The sequence below is a fragment of the Microcebus murinus genome, chromosome 17 (assembly GCF_040939455.1).
Source record: "Microcebus murinus isolate Inina chromosome 17, M.murinus_Inina_mat1.0, whole genome shotgun sequence".
Taxonomy (NCBI): Eukaryota; Metazoa; Chordata; class Mammalia; order Primates; family Cheirogaleidae; genus Microcebus; species Microcebus murinus.
Window position 1 is genome coordinate 52,738,058 of NC_134120.1, and position 19,269 is coordinate 52,757,326.

Consider the following 19,269-nt stretch of genomic DNA (forward strand, 5'->3'; position numbering starts at 1 on the left):
ATGAGACAGTGGATAGAGTAGCCTTTATGTTCAGATAAATTAAAATGGTAAGAAAAAAAGAAAGAAAGAAAGAAAGATACCAGCACTAATTAAGTGGGTTAGAGAATGATTCAGAAAACCGTAAGGGAAATATCACAAGTTTTATAAGAAATGGCTGGTTGAAGTTCCAGCTTACCCTTAGCAATTTCATGGCCACAGTTTCATTTTTGGGGCTGTTAGTCATGTTCTCCTATGTCTGTTTGTTTTATTGCTAGCTCTGCCTTGCAATGTATTTGATCATTTATTTGTTGCATTGCTGCAATGTTGCATTGCAATAATTGCATTGTTGATGTAACAGATATTTATTGAATACATACTCTGTGCAAGGTCCTATGTTAGATTCTATGCAGATAGGATTCCTGGAACTTTGGGAGTAATTAGTATATAGAAAAAAGGAAATTTGATATTCAGCTGCAGTTGATAAGTTGCCTGGGATAAGTTAATCACTCTGATTTAGGTTTCTCATCTGATTAATTGTAATATCAATAATGACATAAATTAAAACTTCAAGGATATTGAGTAGAAGTCATGGCTGAAGACAGTCTCCAATTTGAGTTACTTTAGGTTGTAAATCATATCTTCTCTTAGATACATTAATCACATTGGATAGTTGCCAGGGCAGCTCACATAGGCCCAGTTAACCTTTGCATTTGTGCTAACAGTGTCCTAGAAATAACACTAGCCTTTAGAACTTTCTACAGTGATGGAAATGATCTACTTGCATTATATGTTGACAATATATAGGGTCTCATAAACATCTTCATAGGTTTTTTCCCTAAAAAATTCAGCATCTGTTCTGCAAGTAAAGAAACTTGGAAAATTCTTGGGAATGTACCTGAACTTTTTCAGTTTTTGATTTGAGTGTGACAACATAAACATCAATTCCTCCCTTCCACTTTCTCTTGCTCTATGTCTCTGTCCTAGTCTGTCTCTTTCTTTTTGTGTGGTGGTATTGTTCTTCTTCCATGTTTCTCTTCTTCTCCCTTCCCTCCCCACCCCTCCTTCCTGACCCCTCCCTCCTCTTTCTTCTTCCTCTCTCACTCTCTCCCTGTCTCCCTGTCTCTTCCAATTTTTATTTATTTCTTTAACAGTTTCCATTTCACTTTCTCAGTGAAGATATAACATGATAAGTTTCATAAGGAGATTTTATATTAATCTCAGATATATGAATTCGACCCAGTATACTTACCTAGTGAAGATATAAATTCAGTAATTTAGAAAACAGGTAGATAATGCTTGTTGTTTTCTTACTTTTGATACATAAAATTCTATGCTCAAAATCATTTTCCTTCATAATTTGGAAGATATTTATTTGTCCATCATCTTCTCTCATGTACCATTGCTGTGGCAAAGCACAACGTCTCCATCAATCTTATTCCTTTGTATAACAGATAAGACACTTTGTGAATTTTATTTTTATTGTTGGAAACTTGAAATTTTACCAGCTTTACCTTTTTAAAAAATTCATCCTGGTCTGTACTAAGTGAGCCTTTTCAATCTCAGAGCTAGTTCATTCTTCAGGTTCTATATATTTCCTTCTAACATTTAGAACAAGTATTTATTCCTTTCGTTTTCTCAGTTATCTCCCTCTGAAACTCGTGTTACATGATTGTTACATTCTTTGGAATGAACTTCTGTGTCTGCTAAATGCTCTCTTCATACTTTGCAAGGTTGTGTGTACGTATGTGGGTTTGTTCTGCATTCTTGGCTATCTCTTCAACTTCATGTATTATATCAGTAATTTGGCCATGGTTGTGTTAATACTTATGCCTTTCGTTAGTTTTTACATTTTTAAAATTTTAACAGTCACGCTGTTCTGTTTTGTTTTTCACTGAGGGCCCGCCTTGCCCCGACTGCCCTTCCACTGTAGCACTCCGTTCTCCTCTCTTGGCTGCAGCAGCCTCCCAGCACGCTCAAGGTATTAAATACATTAAACCTTAAATTCCAAAGTTCTCTTCTTTTCCTGAAATTATGTTTCCTTCAGAGTCTTGTGTTTATTTTTAGCATGATTGTTGTTGTTTAATTGACTTTGATACTTGAGTGTGGGCTTATGTTTATCACTGAAGGATTGATTGATTGACACAGACAATGGCAGTTGTGTAGACCTGCTTTCTCCCAAGAATCCTCCTGTGAATAGGCGTCTGGGCCTGTGTAAATGGTGTAATGTGTCAGTTGTCACACTTCACTTTGAAACATACATATGGCCTCAATGCTAAAGTAACAAGAGCTCCTTTATAGGCAAACTGACCTTCCCTGTTTAAATTCCTGTCCATATTCTTTTAGGAGGCCCCAAGGGAAGTGCAATTCAACCTTCCTCCTGTCCACGACCACCACACTGCTAGCACAGCACCACCGCCGCTGAGGCAGGTGGTCACTTGACGCCGAGAGTGAGCTGCTGCCCACTCCCTGGTGTTCAAGGGAGGAAAGGGTCTGCCTGGTCCGTGTTCAGAAAAACAGCTTACAATTGCTCTGGTCATTGCCCTGTGAGCTGGGAGTGCCTCCCTGCTCTTTTTTCATTCTGCAAATGGGCTTTTTTTGCATCAGCGTTTACTTTCTACACATATTTCTCTTGTGCCTTTTTGCAGGCTGAGGTTTTCCTCTACTCTTATCAAACCATTCTTGCCTGCTTTTTATCTGCCAGGAGCTTCCAACAATTTCTGTTCTGCTAATGGAAATATTTAGTGGTTTCCAGATCTACTCCTTTAAAAAGATATCTCTTTTGACACTTGGAGTGATTGCAGAGGAAGGAAAAAGCGATTTGTGCACTTTGCTATCTTGATCCAATTTTCTTGTGCTGATTCTTCAGTTGTATTTGTTCTTTTCAAAAAATAAATGGTTTTTTATTATTATGAATACAATACATAATCTTTACTGGAAACTTAGAAAATATGGATAGGCAAGGAAAAGAATGGCAATTCCTATAGGCCTAAAGACATTTTATGATTTCATTAAATATCCAATAAATTTTATTTTCCAGTGGAGTTCTTACAAGAAAGGAATAGAATATCTAACCTTTGTGTTTGTAGAGCCATTTTAAATCATTAAATCAAAAATGCTAAATCAGTGTCTGGATACATCACATACAATCTGCAGTCCTGTTCATCATGAGTGGAATTCCAGTTCCCAAATCCATTGTTCCGATATTTAGAAGTTACGAATTAAATGGGTTTTTTTTCAGTAACACATTTAACTGGGCAAATAGTCAATTTAATTTATCTCCAGTTTCATAACTGATAAGCAACTAAAGATGAAATTGATTTATAATTGACTATACAAATATAGTCATACAGTATGCTTAAAAACCATAATTATATAACTTACGTATACATGTATGTGGCTGCATGTAACAGAAAACCCAAGAAATAGTAAGTTATACAAATGTGGCTTTGTTTTTCTTTCTTAAGAAACTGATGTAGGTGGTTCTTTTCTGTAACATGAATCCAGTTTCCTTTTATCTTTCTTTTCTCTCCGTCATATGCAGCCTCTATCTTTTTACTTACAAGTTAGTTAGCTGGACTAGGCATCGGGCACCATAGCCATGTTCCTATCAGTTCCTGGAACTTGTACCAATGGACTCTTTTCCTCTGACCTTACTTTCCTGGAAATTCTACCCAGTAGAATTCCATTGACCTCTGAATGTCCAGACTTATATCATTGTTAGCTGCAAGGGAGCCTGAGACACTGGTTTTTTTTTTCTGTTTTGTTTGTTTTGTTTTAAGCCAGACACATAACTTTCTGAAAGAAAATCAGGACACTGTTCATGAAGACACCAGACTGGATTTGGGGTATGCAATGGCCAGTATCTTCCCCAGAGAACAGTGTCTATTAAGTGTCTACTAATGTGCCTGGCATTTAGTGGGCTCTCAGTATAGGTTAATAAATTGCTAAATGCAATGACTAGTGCGTAGGCAGTCATAGCTGTGGCTGTCTCCACAAATCTCTGTGAATGTACACATATTATGTATACCAAGTGATTAATTGCACAATTAAATTTGGGAGACTATTCTTGAATAAAAATGCACTTTCATTTTTCTCAATAGCCAGATGATTTTTATATCCTAACTCCTCTTTTGGATGTGACCCTAGATGAAGAAGGGATAGCAGCAAGTCCCTGCAGAAATGGTCATCTGCTAAGATAAAGCAAGGGAAACTGAGTGTAGGGAGGTTAGAAAAATAACCGTCAAGACAGAAAAACTTGCGGGGTGGAGGGGTGGGGAGTGGGAACTCCCCACTTAGCTTGACACAATGAAGAAAAAGGAAACTCTTAAACTCAGGAATGAATAATTAAATAGTTAAATCCACAAATAACTACATGCCCTACCTGTGCCTACAATAACAAACATAACAACAGCTGCAGCTACAGCTATAGCTGTCGCTGGAAGTTGGAATGTGGGGGAGGCGTCAGCTCAACTTTTGTCCTCTTGGCTGAGCTCATAATGGAAAATCTTACTCTACCCTCCATGTATCTTCCAGTATTCATTTAATTCTCACTGTAAGAAATATTTTGACATTTCATTTACTTTCCAAATGTAAATATCTTGTGGGGAGCAGCAATAAGTGGGAACAAGTAATTACTGTCTAGCACAGGAAGTAAACACATCCCATTAGAGCCCCCATGTCCATTTTAGTGCAGAGTTTCAAAGAATGTTAATCGTAACTGCTGAAGAAGCTGTGTCAGCAGAATGCAAGGCTTTATTTGCAACAACGAGTCCCATGCCGTGATCTGTCCCACCTGGCGTGAGGCTCCGGCCACCTTTTGCACTGGTGCGCATGCGCAGGAGCCGTAGACGGACCAGGGGTTGCCTCGCCTGCCTGCGCTTGGACTCAGGGCGGCAGCCCATTTTCAGGGAGGGACTTTGCTCTGCTACACTTCAGTATGTTTCCTTCTCTTTAGCTTCACTTTTTTCCTTCCTGTTAGAGGAAAAGAGACTCTTTGCTGTTCCCAGAGTAACCCTGTGCCACCCTTGATCTGATGAAGACGGTGGCGATGTCCGGTTTCTGCACAGTTTGCTTTTGTCTCACACTCATGTTATGTGGGGCACTCCACGTGGATCTGCGATCGTCCTAACACAGGCTAGCTCCAGGTCCCCTCTGGGCTTCTGCCGAGTGGCGTGGACGTGGCTGCTCTTCTGCAGCCTGGGGCAGGCCGAGGTCTGGATGTGGAATGCCGTCAGCTGGTGCTGTGCGCAATCCTGTTTTGCAGATCTCCTCTCTGGGTTTTGTTCCTAGTTTTATTGTATTTCTCACACAGGCGTTAACTCCTTCCGGTCACAGGGCTTCACGTTTTCTGTTGCATTGGTGGCAGGTTGTTTTCCCCAGTGGAGAGAGTCTTATGTCCCTTACTTCTGACCAGGACACTTGACACCAGGTGTTTGCCCCTCTCTGCTGTCCCCCCTCCCCTGACAGCAGCCACCGCCTCACCTGGCAGCCAGAAGAGGCAGGTCAGAGTAGACACTGAAGTATTTCCACGTGACTGGTTTCAGTGAGCCTTTGCCACCCCTAGCTCTGCCTGTCATCTTGGTTGTCTTGTCTTGTCTCTTGTCCTGTCGGGTGAGGGAGCGATTCCCAACCAGGGTCCTGAGGGTGGCTGAACACACAGCCCCCGACACTGGGCAGATGGGATGGACGGCAGGTTATTGGGGAGGAGGACCCTGCATGCCATGCGGTGTCACTGTGCAGTGCTCCTGGGAACAGAGTGAATGGCCAGGGCTGCAGGCTCAGTATGGAGAGGGTGGGGTGTCCTCTGGTCCCCATAGGAGGTTGCGAGTGGTTCTTTGAATAATCCCATGGCTGGCAGGGAACTGAAGCCCACTGCCCAGGGAGAAGCAAGAACGGTCCCCTGGATAAGGCGGGTTGTGTGGCTGGAGGACCTCCCCTGCAGGACCGGAGTGAGAACTTGCCATCGGGCCACCTGGTCGTGCCAGGTGCCAAGGCAGCACAGAACGCTAAGCCCGTTTGAGGTCTCCCACCACACACGCCCTCCCATGCCTAGCTGGGGTCACTCACTGGTCAGGGCTTAAAAATTTCTTTTCTTTTTCCATCCTCATGTTTCATCTTTTACCTTCTTCCAAACTAGAAAAAACAAAATGGTGGGATATTTTTGTTGTTGTTAGATTTTCTCCCCCCTCAGTATGATATCAGAGCAGTGCGACTTCTGCTTCAGAAGGGTTTGTTGTATCCTGTTGTCTGTGAGTAGGTTTTCCATCTAGACTACCGACTTTGTATCAGGGGAGCATAGGCCTATAAAGTGTGGAAAATATGTGCCTTTTCCAGATCTGACCATCTGAAGCACATGACAGTGTAGATAATTTTATATATATTTATGTATGTGTGTGTGTGTAGAGGTAGGTTAGACAAGTGCTGATCTTTGAACATTTATAAACTGAATTTTTGGCTGGGCGTGGTGGCTCACGCCTATAATCCTAGCACTCTGGGAGGCCGAGGCGGGCAGATTGCTTGAGGTCAGGAGTTTGAAACCAGCCTGAGCAAGAGCGAGACCTCGTCTCTACTATAAATAGAAAGAAATTAATTGGCCAACTAATATATATAGAAAGAAAAATTAGCCAGGCATGGTGGCACATGCCTGTAGTCCCAGCTACTTGGGAGGCTGAGGCAGGAGGATTGCTTGAGTCCAGGAGTTTGAGGTTGCTGTGAGCTAGGCTGATGCCATGGCATTCACTCTAGCCTGGGCAACAAAGTGAGACTCTGTTTCAAAAAAATAAAAATAAAAATATAAACTGAATTTTTAAATATGTTCATTTAAATATCAAAACAATATATCCCGGTTTGCCCCTGTGTTAGGGGTTTCCAAGCCCACACCCAGGTTAGTGATTAATTAGAGGACTCAGGACCTGACATATAGTCATACTCATGGCTGTGATTTGGGACAGGAAAAGGAGACAAAGGAAAATTGGCAAAGGGAAAAAGTTCATGGAACAAAGTGCAGAGAATCTAGGTGCAGCTTCCAACACCTTCTCTCAGTAGGTCCACACAGGACAAGATTCACTCCTCCAGCAGCCAACTGCCATCTGCCGGGGAAGCTCATCTCAGCCCAGGAGCCCGGGGCTTTTCCTGGGGCTGATCACATGGGTACCCTCCACTTAGCATGTAATAAAATTCCAGACCTCCAGAAGGAGAGCAGGTATTCGGTATAAGCCACATGGCTTGAACAGTTTAGGAGCAGAGAGCCACTCTTAACATTAGGGAGTGGGGGGATGCCCTACAATTCAAGTTCCCAGATGCCAGCCAAGAGCCAGCCTCGCAAACAGGCCTTTCTAGGGAAAGCATCTCAGGCCTTCGGTGCTAACTCATTTCTGCAGAGCCCCCAATACAATATATATCTGGATGTAGAGGAGTAAAACTTTTCCATTTGCCTTTACTTTCTCTTTCCTCATAAAAAGTGATGACAGAGTCAGCTTTGATTCTAGGGTGATCGGAACAAACAGGTACAAACAGTTGCAGGTATTTACTGAACACCCACTAAGTGCCTAGCACTCTAGACAGTAGCAGCAGAATACAGAGACGTAGCCCCTGCACGTGGGTTTCTTACATAACAGCTTAAATGAATTTAATGTGCAAACAGAGGCAGTAACAATGGTTAGAAGGTGAGGCAACAGTTGGCCTGTGAATAATAACCCCCTCTGTGCGTGTCTCCCATCAGCTACCACCCACCCCACCCCAGCGACTGAGCTGTGCTAACAACGTAGCGGCCCTTGCTTTGGTGTGAGTGAAGTGGTTCTGTCTTGAGCTTCATCTGAGAGAGCAAATAATTAAAGTGCCAGAAGGATCGTCACACGTGCTCAGGGCGAACAGACAGGCAGAAGAACAGCAAGGCTGGGCTGTTTCCTGCCCGTCTCCTCACTGCCAAAACGTTCTGTTCCCACTTGGTTTTCACCGTCCCTTTCATTTCAAATTCTTGAAGTGACCCTTTAAAAGTTAATAAGGGTCACGCCTCTCGCTGAGATGGACAAGAAGGTTTGTTTAAGTTACAAGCCAGTTTATAGAGGGAGGAAACAGGTGCTGTCCTTTTGTACAGGGGACGGTGAAGGACGATAGCATAATAAAGTCACTATGGAGAATAGTAAAAATACCCACTTACATAATCACGTATGTTACAAAATGTCACATCTTAGCAGATTGTACCTTTTACTCTTTGAGCAAATCTGGCAAGAAATGTCTCTGGATACTAAATTTTCATATCCAAAGAACTTAAATCCTAAATTGGTGAGTATCAAGATGCTAGGCCCTAAATCAGTTTCCTGCAGAAATTTGTAGGTATTGGCCCATCTGCTTTTTTGTGCAGTGTTAACATTGAGAAGTCTGATGCCTCCTTAAAACTTAGTCTTTTATTTATATCCTGCTTTCATCTTTATATTTCTGGAAGCTTTTTAGATTTATCTTATTGTTGGGGAACTGAAATGTCATCAGGATGTGAAATCTTTTTTTCTTCTTTCATCATGATCAGCACTCAGCATTGGTTTCTGAAAATTGTTCCTTTCCTTTCAGTTCTGAATGTCCTCTTCCCATTATTTCTGTAATAATTCATTTTTCTTCATTTTCTGTATTTTACCTTTCTTTAATCAGATTAAACTCTTTTCCCATTTGGTCTGTATGTTAGTAGATTTTGTCTACATTGTCTTGTAGCTCTTGATTCTACTTTCTGCCATGAGTGGTTATAATTTGGCCTCTATACAGTTTTTAATTCAGTCATAATTCACAAGGAGGACTCTCTTTTAACTGATTTCCCATTTATTGTTATAGTTACTTTCTGACTTATGGTTGCAATAACCTCTCAAATCTCTCTGAAATTATTAAATAATTACAGGTATTCATCTCTTTCCTTAATTATCTGTTTCTCTGAGAATGTTTATCACTGCACTTCTTCATGATGTTGATTTTCTCTTGCTCTTTGTTTATAAACCGTTGCAAAATATAGGCATAAAATCTGGTTTTAAAACACCATGGTTTTATCAGTGAGCTGCATGAATTAGACAATTAGAGGTTTACTTTTCTTACAAAACAAGAAGCTTAAGGAGGAAGGCCAAGGATGGTACAGCTGCTCTAACATGGATCTGCCAACTTTTCCATCTTCCCCTCAGCTCCCCTTAGGGGAGGGCTGAGAGGTAATACTTACAGGGTGTTTGGACATCACAGGCACCATGTTCCAGTTCCTGAAAGAAGCATCTGTCAGCTGATTCCATCCACTTTAACAAGAAAATATTAACCTTCCTAGATATTCTAAGAAGTAGAATTCCACTTAAATTTCATGGGATATAACCATTGCATGATCACATTTAGTCTTTTTAGTTAGACACAGCATCTTGGAGCAAAATCATGACATTCATAAGTTAAGGAAGAAAAGAAAAGTGGATTTTGCCAGGCACTAGTAAAGTCTGCTTCTGAGACCCATTCTGTTATAGTGTACCACATTTATGAAGATCAACGTAATTATGGATGAGTTGGTAAGTACTACTATCAACACCATTAACTCTGTATATCTCCACCCAGCTATACATACGTGTGTGCATGTGTGTAGACACACACACACAAGCTCTAGCACAATACATAATTGAATATACAGTCACATTTGGAAAGATTCCTACATAAACATGACTTTCACTTCTTCCATTAGCCAGGTAATACCTGTGACAACCATACTCTTCAGCTGGATGGCACTCAAGAAGGAAAAGAGCCACCAGGAGTTATCCAAACAAGTGGCCCCAAGGTAAGTTATAGCAGGGAACTTGGAGGTAGTCGTGAAAGAAGCTGTTTCTTCACAGTTGTTCAAAGCTTGAAAACTATGCAACCTAATTAAGATGGTTGGACAACCACAGCTGTCAACATCTCTATCTACCTTGAATCAATTTGTAAGAAAAATATTCAGCACAAACAAACCCAAGTTTAATAGATAAACGTACCAAGAATTGTATATTCTATAAAAAACAGAATACATACCCAGAAAATATTTGTTAATGTTTCCTTTTTGACAGATTTAGTGACCTTACATTTTATCTTTAATATTAGAAAATTCTCGTAGGAGTGTTAGTTCCCCTGAGTTGCAAGTCTACCTGCTGGAGCCAGGGCAGGTGTGCTCAGGTTCTGTGCTGTTCCCTGTGCAGGGTGAGCATCGAGCCTCTCAGTTCTGATACTTTAGCCCTGGGTGTCCAATTCCTGGCTCCGTTCCCATTCCCTCACTTTCCCTCAGCACCTGCTCTGCTCCTCCCACTCCCCCAGAGGAGGCAAAGCTCAGCAAGCCTGAGGATGATGATCGAGCCTCTGTGCACATACATTGGGGAAAGGTTGCTTTCTTTACAGTTTATCCAGGTTCTTTTCTCCTGTCTGTTTCTATTTGAAGTAGAAACCTTAGAAAAAGAAAAGATAGCTTGGGATAGGAGTTTATGTAATTTATCTTCCCTTTTATTTTTCTATCCTCAGAGTTCCTCTCCTAACTTCCTTCCAGAAAGAGCAAAGCAGAGTGGTGACTCCCAATAATAGGGCCCCTCTTCCCTGCTAAGATGCTGCAGGACAGAGACTTTACCTTTGAAGGGGCACTCAGGTGTTGATCCCACACACTCAGTCATTTTCCTTCATAATTTAGAGGAGATAGTGCCAGGCGTTCCCAGAGTTCTCTTGCATTCTTCCTCGGTGCTGTTCTGATGAGGTGTTAGGGGAATTTTAGAAAAGAATCCACATTATTTCTGGAATCTCTCTCCTGACCACCACTTATATGAACACTGCTGGGATTATTTTTCCTACTTTTTAGTTACATTTTGTGAATTCTACTAGATTTTGGGAGAGAGAGCCTTGGTCATCTGGCTTAACTCTTCCATTTTATCCCAGATTATAATCCCTGTTGTTTGTAGAAATAATACCAAAGTCATTCTTTTTATATTAAAAATTTGCCACAATCTACTTTGGTATTTCCAACCATTAGTCCTCTTGGATTAACCACACAAACCCTCAACTTTTGAGAACAAATCAGCTTTCTCTTTCAGGAACATATTCTGACTTTCCCAGTGTCAAAATTTTGTCGAGTCTTTACTTGCCTTTTAGAATGAACAAGAGATTTGAACAGGTAGTTCACCAGAGAAGATATATGGATGGAAAATAAGTTCATGAAAAGGTGCTCAGTATCAGTACTGATTATGGAAATGCCAACAAAGCCACAATGAGGTATCTCTAGATATCTTGTAGAATGGCTAGAATTATAGACTGACTATGCCAAGCATTGCCACACATGTGGAGCAACTAGAACTTTCATATATTGTTGGTAGGAGTGTAAAATGTTTCATCCATTTGGTAGCTTCTAAAAATGTTAAGAATATACTTACCATAAGACCCAGCCATTCCACTCACAAGTAATGCATATCCACACAAAGACTAATCCACAAATGTTTATAGCAGCTTTATTTGTAATAGCCCCAAACTGAAAACAATCCAGATGTCCATCTTCAGGTAAATGGATAAACAAATTGTGGTATATCCACATAAGGGAATACTACTCAGCAATAAAAAGCAACAAACTACTGATACTCACAACAGAATGGACCTCAAAATAATTAGGCTGTGTAAAAGAAGCCAGATGAAAAATATTCAATTTATATAAAACTATAGAAAATGTAAACTAACCTATGGTGGGGGACAGATTATCAGTGTTTGCCTGGGGATCTGGGGGTGAGTAAGGGGGAGAGGGAAGGAGAGATTCTGAAGAGGCATGAGGACATTTTTGGAGTTGCTGCTCTTCATTCAATTCGACCAGGGTGATGGTGTCACAGGTTATATATATATTTGCCAAAACTTATCAAAACCGTTCAAATTGCACTTTATGTGCAGTTCATTGTATGCCAGCTATATGTTAATAAACCTGTTAAAAATGAGTCAATTTAATGTTTTATGATTTCATTAATAGCCTACATATTTATTTTGCAATAAGGTACTTAAAGAGTCTATTATGTGTTACATGTGACTAACCCTTGACTCTAACTCCCAAATGCCACTAAACGCAAGAATTTACAAAAGGTTTACAGTCCATTCTATGATTATCAGAAACCTACTTTACAAATCACTTCTTATGTAGATAAAAGAAAGTATTTTCCTTATATGCAGTTGACATAAATGAAATATTCAGTTGTGTTAGTTTATTAAAAATGCAAAGTAATCACTCTAGTTTATTTCCAGTGTCTTAAATGAAAATCAGATACCTATACTTGCTATTGATTCATAATTGCCTGCAAAATACAATCATACCATCTGTTAGAAATCATCAGTTACATCTGTGTTTACTTCATATAAAAGAAAATCTAAGAGACCTTGATTTAAACAAGTGGAAGTTTATTTTAATCACAAGCAAGAAATTGTTGCTGGGTAGACCTGGTAGGACTGCAAAACAATGCAGTGGCAACCTGAACATGGATTTCCAACTTTTTCCTTTTTATGTTACTGCATTAGCATGTGGATTTAATCCTTATACCCAGCAGGTGGTTAAGAAACTCTGGATACTGTGTCAATTGCCCATTAGGAACATATGCCAACTGACTGTCAATTTTTAACAGAAAACCTTAACTGTCCTGGAAAATTATATAGTAGAATTTCTCTTATTCTTTGCTGACAGACTGTTACACCCTTAGTATGACTTTATGTGTTTTATTTTATTTTATTTTCTTATTTTAATTACCCAAAAAGCATTCCTTTATAAATAAGCTTTTCTAGGTTTTTTTTGGTTACCTTCTCTGCAACTTTTTGAATTTTACGAATTTTGAATGTATTTTAAATTTATTGCAGGAGTTCTGAGCTTTCACAAGGATCTGCCTTTTATTTCATTCATGCTGATGAGCACTCTGAGTCCTTTCCATCTGAGACCTGTTTTCTTTCTTTAGTTTCTGGACATTTTCTTCTATTATGTCTTAAATTATTTTTCTTTCCCATTTCCTATGTCCTCCCTTTCTAGAGCACATATTAGATGGTTGTGGCTTTGCTTGAATTGAATTTCGATATCTTCTGCATTCATTCTCATGTTAGTCTGTTGGTTCTGTGTTCTAGATTTATTTATGTTTCAAAGTAGACATTTTTTTCTTATCACTCCTTGGTCTTTTGGTTCAGATCAAGTGTAGAAATTTTTTTCTGTATTATTATTTAGCTTTCTCAATCTCTGTAAATTCCAGCAAACGTATTCTTATTTCCCAAGAGCAACTGTTTTCTCTCTAATATACTTATTGTAGCAGTATGTTCTTGATTCAAAGCAGCAACAGCTCCTAAGTCTCTTAGAAGATAAGAAATTATTTTTAAAAAATCAAATTATTTTTATATTTTTTTAATTGAGCTATAAGTTAACTAACAATAAAATGCATACATTTTAGGTGTATAATTCAATTAGTTTTAACAAATGTTTTCACCCATTTTACCACAGTTAATCAAAATATGGAACATTTCCATTGCTGCAGGAATTTTTTTTTTTTTATAACCTCTCTTGTGCCCTAATTCAGTGAATAGGTCTTCTTACTGTTTTATATCTGCTTTTATTTAAGTCTTTTGTAAACCTAGTTTCTTAAACAAATTATTGGTATGGCATCCTGTCACCCATTAGGGTCATTCATCCCACATGGTAGATACTTGTGTGCCAGGCATTTTTCTAGGTCAGTGGATACAGTGGGGCTGGAATGGAAAGCACAAAGGGAGGTGAGTTTGGAGAAGTAGATGGAAGCCAGACAATGAGAACCTTGCTGGAAATAAGGATATTTCCAATGAGGAAACATATAATATATAAACAATGGAAAGCTACTAAAGGACTTTAGGCTGAAGGATGATTTCATCAGATTTATGTTTTGAAAACTATCACCCCAGATATTATGTATAGAATGGCCTGGGGTCAGGGGAACTGGAGTAAAAGCCAAGTGAGATACCAGTAAAGCTAATGCAATGAACTACATGAGACCTAGTGGTGTGGGTGGTCTCGCTTGGACAAGGGAAGTCAGATTTTTCTCAGGCTCTTTTTATTAATAGTCAGTGGTCTCCCAGCCCCAGCCCACAGAGACAAGCTGTGCTGTGATTTCTAACATTTTAGCTTGGTTTCACCTTTCATATGTGTCTAACTATAAATATAATATGCTCTTTTGCATCTGGCTTCTCATGTTCTTCATAATAATTTTGAGATTCATCTATTTGTTGCATATATTAGAAGTTTGGTACTTTTATTACTAATAATACTCCATTGTATAAATATACCACTGTTGGTATATCTAGTCTCTTGATATACGGACATTTGGATTATTTCCAGTTTGGGGCTATTATGAATTATGCTACCATGAGCATTTATGTAGTATAAAGGATGTATATTCTCATTTCTCTTAGGTAAAGGTGGCACATAATTCAGATTGTTGGCAAACAGCCATCCCCCATCACTCATAGCTCTTAAACTCAGCAAGGAATAATTTAATAGGTAAATCCAAAATAACTAAATTCTATCTTTTAAAAAAATCTATAGGTAGAAACACAACAAAAATAATTATTTATTGCATATCTTGTGTGGAGAAAGCTGTCAACTAAAGCTGGATCTTTATGGGTGAGCTCACACAGAAAAATAACAAACTACCATGTAAATTTTTTGTTCAGTATCTTCAGTATCAACATTGATGTAAATATTTATTTTTCTCCTGTTATTTTCCAAATGTAAACATCTCACGTGGAGAACATATCAGCTTTTGGAATGTGTGGCAATAAGTGATGCAAACAGTGAAATGTCTCTGCCCCAAGTGTGAGGAGCGTCTGCACAAGGAACCACACACCTCCCGTTGGGCGGTGGTACTGTGTGTCCTCAGGTTGTAGATTTTGCCTGTGGTGGAGGGAGAGCTTTTGACCAAGACTACGGATCCTCCGTGTTTTCCCCCATCCAGCTCCCAGCCCCTCCTTTCCCTCACTATTGGAATCCCACCACAGCAGGAGGGTGACGGGATCCACCCAAAGGCTCTGCCCAAGGACACCCAGTGTGAAAGGTGTTCCACAAGGCAGAAACTGTCAGCACACCTGCAGGTGGAGCCACAGCTCTCCGGGTCCCTAAAGTTTTCTGCAGAGGCATAGCACTGGACTCTACTGATTTTTCAATTACTTCGTGTAGGAAACTGTTGTATGTTTCCTTTACAGTTGAGTAGATCTATTTTTCCCAAAAGGCCAAAATTGTTGATTATGTACTCCTGTAAGTGAGTGGAGTGTGCTTAGTTTTAAGTTGTGTTGGGGGTTGGGTAGCTTAGCACATACTGTCTGCAAATGCAAAACCAACGAGGGAGATGAAGAGCTCTGATTCATTACTTCTAGGCAAAGCTGGTTTCATTTTTTGTTCTCCATGTTGTTTCTTGTGGCTCCCGGAATTGCTTCTCCCTTAGACTTGTAGACTTGTGTACTCACACTAGGAACCCATCTACTCCCAAGACAATTAGTGTATTTTATTTAAGTTTTATTTTATTTGTTTTCCTAGGGTTATATTTAGGAGCTGTCTACATATTTAAGGGAGGAGAGGTCTACCTGGCTCCTGTTCTTGTAAACATTTCTTAATTATTTATAGCCTTTCCCTACTCTTTGTTCTTCTGTATTGTTTGTTTTTCTCTTCCCTCCCTAGAAATTTTATTTTATGCTGCTTTTAGGTAGAGGTGTTTATCTTACCAAGCCAATCCTATTTGTTTACATCTATTAATTTCTCACCTGATCTACTATGGAATTCTTTGCTGGTTTCTAGTGCTATTAAATATATACCTTTACACACACACACACACGCACACACACACACGCACACACACACACACACACACACATGTTTTTCTGCTATTTATAGTGATTGGGGTGATAAGAGAGGTAGATGATTATCAGTTTGCCATCTTGACTTAAATTTCTTATACTAGTTCTTATGTTTTGTTTCTTATTTTAAAAAGCTCTTTGTTCATTTTATAAAGTAATGTATAGCATCTCCAGGAAACTGAGAAAATATGATCAAGCAATATGAAGAATGACAGTTTTTTAAAAGACAAAATATTATATGTTTTCATAAACATCAATGTATTTAATTTCGCAGCAAAATTCCTTTGGTAAAGAAAAGAATATTCATGTCTTTTTTATTTTTTTGAGACAGGATCTTGCTTTATTGCCCAGGCTAGAGTGCAGTGGAATGTCATAGCTCACTACAACCTCCAACTCCTGGGCTCAAGGGATCCTCCTGCTTCAGCCTCCTGAGTAGCTGGGACTACAGGCACATGCCACCATGCCTGGCTAATTTTTATAGGTATTTTTCATAGAGACAGGGTGTCGGTCTTGCCCAGCTTGTCTCCTGGCCTCAAGCAATCCTCTCACCTTGGCCTCCCAAAGTGCTAGCATTACAGGTGTGAGTGACTGCACCTGCCCTTCATGTCTTAATTTCAGTAGCACCATTGTATAGCACCAAAAAATCTCTTAGTTCCAACTTTATAAGTGAAAAAATCAAGCTGATATCGTTGCTGCTGAATTCTCACTATGAAAGACAGTCCTAGAATCTACTGAAAGAAATAAAATAATAACGTGAAACCACTTAAACTTGTGTTTGGCTGCATATAATCAAAAAGTAGAGTTGTTTTGCTTCACATGGAGACCCTCAAGATAAGTGGTCCCCGTCTGATGGGGCGGCCACCTGGACACTGCCCCTGCCTGCCTTCCCAGTGCCCGTGGTACCTATTTGCACAAGATGCCTGGCAGCCTCGGGCTGTCATCTGCGGTCCTGTGGTGAGCAAGTACCAGCTGGCCCTGTCCTTTTCCTTGATAAACACTGTTGGTGAAATTCCACTTACACCTCGTTGGCCACACTTGTCACGTGATTCTTCTTAGTTGCAAATGAGCCCGGAAGTCAAGTTTTTTGACTTAGTACCCCTAACTCCCTGGAACTAAACCAAGATATTGTCAAGACAAATAGAGTTTGAGGCAGGCAAGAGCAGTGTCTGCCACAGAGGCCAGTGGTCCGAGGGCCTGGCATCTAGGTGGCTCACAGTAGCACTGCTCCAGTGGCGGGATGCTATCGTCCAAGCACAGGCAGTTACAACTGCACATAGTGCCACACATATAGTACATGTTACAAAGTATTGCCTCAGTAAGAATGGCACTTTTATTTCTCCATTTAGCCAGGTGGTGCTTCTCTCAACAGTACTACCCTGTCTGATACGTCCCAGGTTGAAGAAGAGAGTTTTGCCGTTCCCAGGAGTGGCTCTGTGGTAAGTCATCACGTGTTAACACATTTGCAAGTCAAGGCACAATTGTAAGTCAAGGCAACTAATGTAGGAAGGTAAGAAGCAGCGATTGCTTCAAGACAGATTTTTTTTTTTAACTTGTACTAATATTACAAAGAAACCACAGCTGATGTTAGACCACCCCCCCCAGCCTTGTAACAGTTAGGCAGAGGGAGTCCAAAAACTGAGGAGTGAATAGATCTCAGTTTGAAAGAGGACTCCATGAATTAATACCACTGCAACCAGAAATCAAAGGATGTTCTCCACATGCAACAGGTGTGGAGGGATTTGTTAACTTTGGTCCTCTTGGCTGAGTTCACACAGAAAATTACCAGAGGTCTGATGATCTGGTTTAACTCTGCTGTCTTAACTCAGAAGTCCCTTTTACCCCCGGACAAATTAAAAACCTTCATCAGATATCAAAGGCTCTCTATTGCCTGCATTTCCAGCCTTATTTCTCAGGACTCCCCCATGCAAACCCTTTTTCTTAAGACAAATTCACTCACTTGGCCTTGAGTAAAAGAATTTGTACTTTTCTTTGTCAAACATTCTTGTCATCCCCTCTTCTCACTCCCACTGAGAATTCCCACTTGGTGTGTGAGCAGGTGCTCTGGCAGGGGGTGTAGCATAGGCAGCCCCCCCAGAAAACAGTGAGACACCCCATTAGAGGGGCCAGTGGTTCTCCAATGGCAAGTTGGTAGAAGGCAGCAGTTGGCACAGTAGATGGTCTGATGGAGATGGCACAGTCTAAGGTTCCTCTGGGGCGATTGTTTCCCAATCATTGTCCAGCTTGAGGAACAGGTGGCTGATGTTCATGTGTCACTCCCAGCGTGTTCCCATTGTTTAGAGAGGTAATGCCATTAACCCCATATAAATTAGCTTTTCTGCTGTGATTGTAGATTTTTGGTTATGAGGTTGTCTTAGACTAGAAATAAGTTCATGTATCAGTGATATATTTTAATTAATAAACTTTATTCTTTAGAGCAGTTTTAGGCTCACAGCAAAATTGATTGGAAAGTACAGAGATCTCCGATGAACACTCTGTCCCCACACATACATAATCTCCCCCAACAGCAATAATTTTGAAGAAGTAACTAGCTTAAATTAAGCCTATTTTTCTTATTACAATAATTTATTTAACCTTTATTAATTTTTTTATTCTTTCGTGGCTCTACTTGAATCATTTTTTTTCTAATCTCTTGGATTACAAACATATTTCACTTGTTTTTAGTCTTATTTGCATTTAAGGTTAAGAATTAATCTCTGAATAATGCTTTGGCTACTCTCATAGAAACTTGGTATTTAATGTTCTCATTATCTTTGATGTTAAGGCCATAATTTCAGATGTGCTTTATGTTTTAACCCAAGATGTCATCAGAATACCTTTAAACTCATGTATAATTAGATTTGTAATTGTTGATATATTTTTCATCTCAAAATGCATTGCATGTTTGTCAGTGCGTGTGGCTTATTTAAGTTGGTCTCTGGGGAATTTGATGCAGTGTTTGCAAGATGTGGATGTGTCAATTCTGGTCTAAGGACAGAAGAGGAAGGTGGGGAACCTTACTGTCCCTGTAGCTTTTGTATGTGGAGTCATATAGCACATACACTCAAACCATGAGCAAAAATTAAACATCTACTAGTCAGAGAGGTCAGGAGCATCTTTTGAGTCAATGAATTTCTCCCGTAAGTAATGAACAGAGCATTGAAAATGTTTGGTGTGGTGTTTATTCAATACGGAGGACATATCAGATAATGCTAGTCAAAGTCTAGTTTAAGATAAAACTATAGCAGATAGTATTGTGAATACTGTGATCTAAAATAAAATCTTAAACTCCCCAGATGACAGAATGGACCTGCTCTTAGCTAAAGGGGACCCCAGAAATACCCTAAAGCTGAGTTGCTGGCCATTAGAGGGAGGGCCTCTTCATGCCCCACTCACTTCTTGGAGATAGCCTCTGTAACTCATCAATAGGCTTAAGGCTATACGGGACAA

General features: G+C 39.9%; 1 protein-coding gene across 1 annotated transcript in view; it reads left to right on the forward strand.

Annotated features, from left to right (window-relative positions):
- Positions 1 to 19,269, forward strand: part of ARHGAP28 (Rho GTPase activating protein 28) — a 165,342-nt gene that overhangs the window by 106,283 nt on the left and 39,790 nt on the right. Inside the window, exons 4-5 of the mRNA XM_012746184.2 lie at positions 9,671 to 9,763; positions 17,169 to 17,258. Of these exons, the coding sequence (XP_012601638.1) occupies positions 9,671 to 9,763; positions 17,169 to 17,258 (183 nt within the window). The remainder of the gene's footprint in view (positions 1 to 9,670; positions 9,764 to 17,168; positions 17,259 to 19,269) is intronic.